Source organism: Engraulis encrasicolus, chromosome 23 (genome assembly GCF_034702125.1).
Source record: "Engraulis encrasicolus isolate BLACKSEA-1 chromosome 23, IST_EnEncr_1.0, whole genome shotgun sequence".
In the NCBI taxonomy this organism is placed as follows: domain Eukaryota; kingdom Metazoa; phylum Chordata; class Actinopteri; order Clupeiformes; family Engraulidae; genus Engraulis; species Engraulis encrasicolus.
Window position 1 is genome coordinate 30104972 of NC_085879.1, and position 2500 is coordinate 30107471.

A 2500-nucleotide genomic window follows, 5' to 3' on the forward strand; every position below is an offset into this window, starting at 1 on the left:
AGTATTTTGGGATTTTTTTTAGACATTACATTGTTACATTAGGTACAGGGTACTGGTTACAGTCGCTGGAGGAATGTGGAGTTACTGTACTGTATGTGCATTGATCAAGGACACTTCAGCCAATGATAATATGGGATTTGAAAGTGCACCCTTTCGATTCCAAGAATTTCCTGTGAACTCATATGAATTCCACTTAAGCAGGAGTTCCAGTGTTCCAGTCAAAGTGCAGTTCTGCTCCACTGAAGCATGGTCAGATGCCCCCACCACTACACACCGACCACAGAACCACTTTCATCCTTTCCTATATGTATAATTTGGACAGTATTTTTAAAGGTGTTCGGTTGCCAACCAATTACTTAAATGCTCTAACACACAAAAATAAAACATATTAGTCACCTGTGGGGCCTAACAGAATTGAAAACACACCATCCAATCAGTCTAAGTAACGTGTTCAAAATGATTGAATGGTGAGATCAAACTCAATTGTCACTCGCCCCTCCCCATTCTATTTGCATAAATGGAGGCGTAAGTTTGGACGAACGCAGAATAAAGGGGTTGAATTGTGTTGTTTCACACCCTAGTTTGCTGAAACAGTTTTTTCTATGACTTTGTTGAATAAAAGATATATAAGAAAAATAGGAATGACCAATAACCGAAGCCGAATTCCAGCCTGGGTCCCCAGCATGATGGTCTTGCTGAATAGAACAGAATAGAATAGAATAGAATAGAATAGAATAGAATAGAATAGAATAGAGTGGAGTAGAAAAGTACCTAAAATGTTTTGTTACTTTATGTAGCCTACTTTGTTACTATACAGATGTTGTGGCCATGAATCATGATTGTGTATATATAGTATATTGATTGCATCTCTCTCTCTCTCTCTCTCTCTCTCTCTCTCTCTCTCTCTCTCTCTCTCTCTCTCTCTCTCTCTCTCTCTCTCTCTCTCTCTCTCTCTCTCTCTCTCACCGGCGCTGCGTTGAAGCCGGCCACCACCTTCCTCTGCTTGAGGTTGGTCTCTCCGTCCAGGTTGGCGGTCTCCATGAGGCAGACGCCGTTGGGGTCGGAGGTGTGCAGCAACAGGATGTCCGCGGGGACCACCTCGTTGGACACCACCCTCACGAAGTCGCCCACGCGCACGTCCCTCCAGCGCCGCTCCACGAAGTCCATCTCTCTCCTACGAGGAGGTGAGAAGGGAAAGGGAGGAAAGGAAAGGAAAGGAAGAGATGAGATGAGATGGAGTTAGGGGAAATTGCGACCTGGTGGGAGAGACCACCCTCACGAAGTCGCCCACGCGCACGTCCCCCCAGCACTGCTCCACGAAGTCTATATCTCTCCTACGAGGAGGTGAGAAGGAAGGGGAGGAAAGGAATATCAATCCATCAATCAATCAATCAATCAATCAATCAATCAATCAATCAATCAATCAAAATGACTTACATAGCACATGATCATACATAATTGTCATTAAATGTGCGAAAGATTAGAGAAAGAGAAAAGAGAAGAAAAAACAATTATATTGTGTAAGAGATAGTAGATAATTAACTAAAGGCAGATGAGAAGAAAGCTGTTTTTAATTTCTTTTTAAAACAAGATACTAGTGTTGGGGCTGTTCTAATTTGGACAGGAAGCTGGAAAGGAAGAGATGAGAAGAGATGAGATGAGATGAGATGAGATGAGATGAGATGAGATGAGATGAGAGGTGAGGGGAAATGACGAAGTGAAGTGACCTCGTTGTGGAGACCACCTTGACAAAGTCGCCCACACGCACGGCACGCACATCTCTCCAGCCGCACTCTACGAGACCCCTCTCGCTCCTCATGGGGGAAGGGGGAGGAGGAAGGGAAGAGATGGGATGTGAGGGGGGAAAACAAAGTAATGGTAAAGTGGGAAGAGGTGATGGGAGAGGAGAGGAGGGGAGAGAGAGAGAGAGAGAGAGAGAGAGAGAGAGAGAGAGAGAGAGAGAGAGAGAGAGAGAGAGAGAGAGAGAGAGAGAGAGAGAGAGAGAGAGAGGGGAGAGGAGGGGAAGCAGGGGACATTAGACATGGAGAAGAGGAGGAGAAAGGGAGACAGAAGGAGAAGAGGGGATAGGAGGGATGGAGGAGGGATGATGGGGGAGAGAGAGAGAGAGAGAGAGAGAGAGAGAGAGAGAGAGAGAGAGAGAGAGAGAGAGAGAGAGAGAGAGATCATGGGAGAGGAGAGATGGAGAGACAGAGAGAGAGAGAGCGAACAGGGGACATGAGAGATGGAGAGCTGGAGAAGAGAGGGAGAGAGAGGAGGAGTGGAGAGAGGAGGAGAAGGGAGAGAGAGGAGGAGGAGGGAGAGAGAGGAGGTGGAGAGAGAGAGGAGGAGGAGGGAGAGAGAGGAGGAGGAGAGAGAGAGAGGAGGAGGAGGGAGAGAGAGGAGGAGGAGAGGGAGGAGGTGGAGAGAGAGAGGAGGAGGTGGAGAGAGAGAGGAGGAGAAGGGAGAGAAAGGAGGTGGAGAGGGAGGAGGTGGAGAGAGA

At 47.2% G+C, this 2500-nt stretch overlaps 1 protein-coding gene across 1 annotated transcript in view; it reads right to left on the reverse strand.

The window, feature by feature from the left end:
* Positions 1 to 2500, reverse strand: part of atp10b (ATPase phospholipid transporting 10B) — a 103830-nt gene that overhangs the window by 71438 nt on the left and 29892 nt on the right. The window contains exon 2 of the mRNA XM_063190476.1: positions 967 to 1174. Coding sequence (XP_063046546.1) covers positions 967 to 1174 — 208 coding nt within the window. The remainder of the gene's footprint in view (positions 1 to 966; positions 1175 to 2500) is intronic.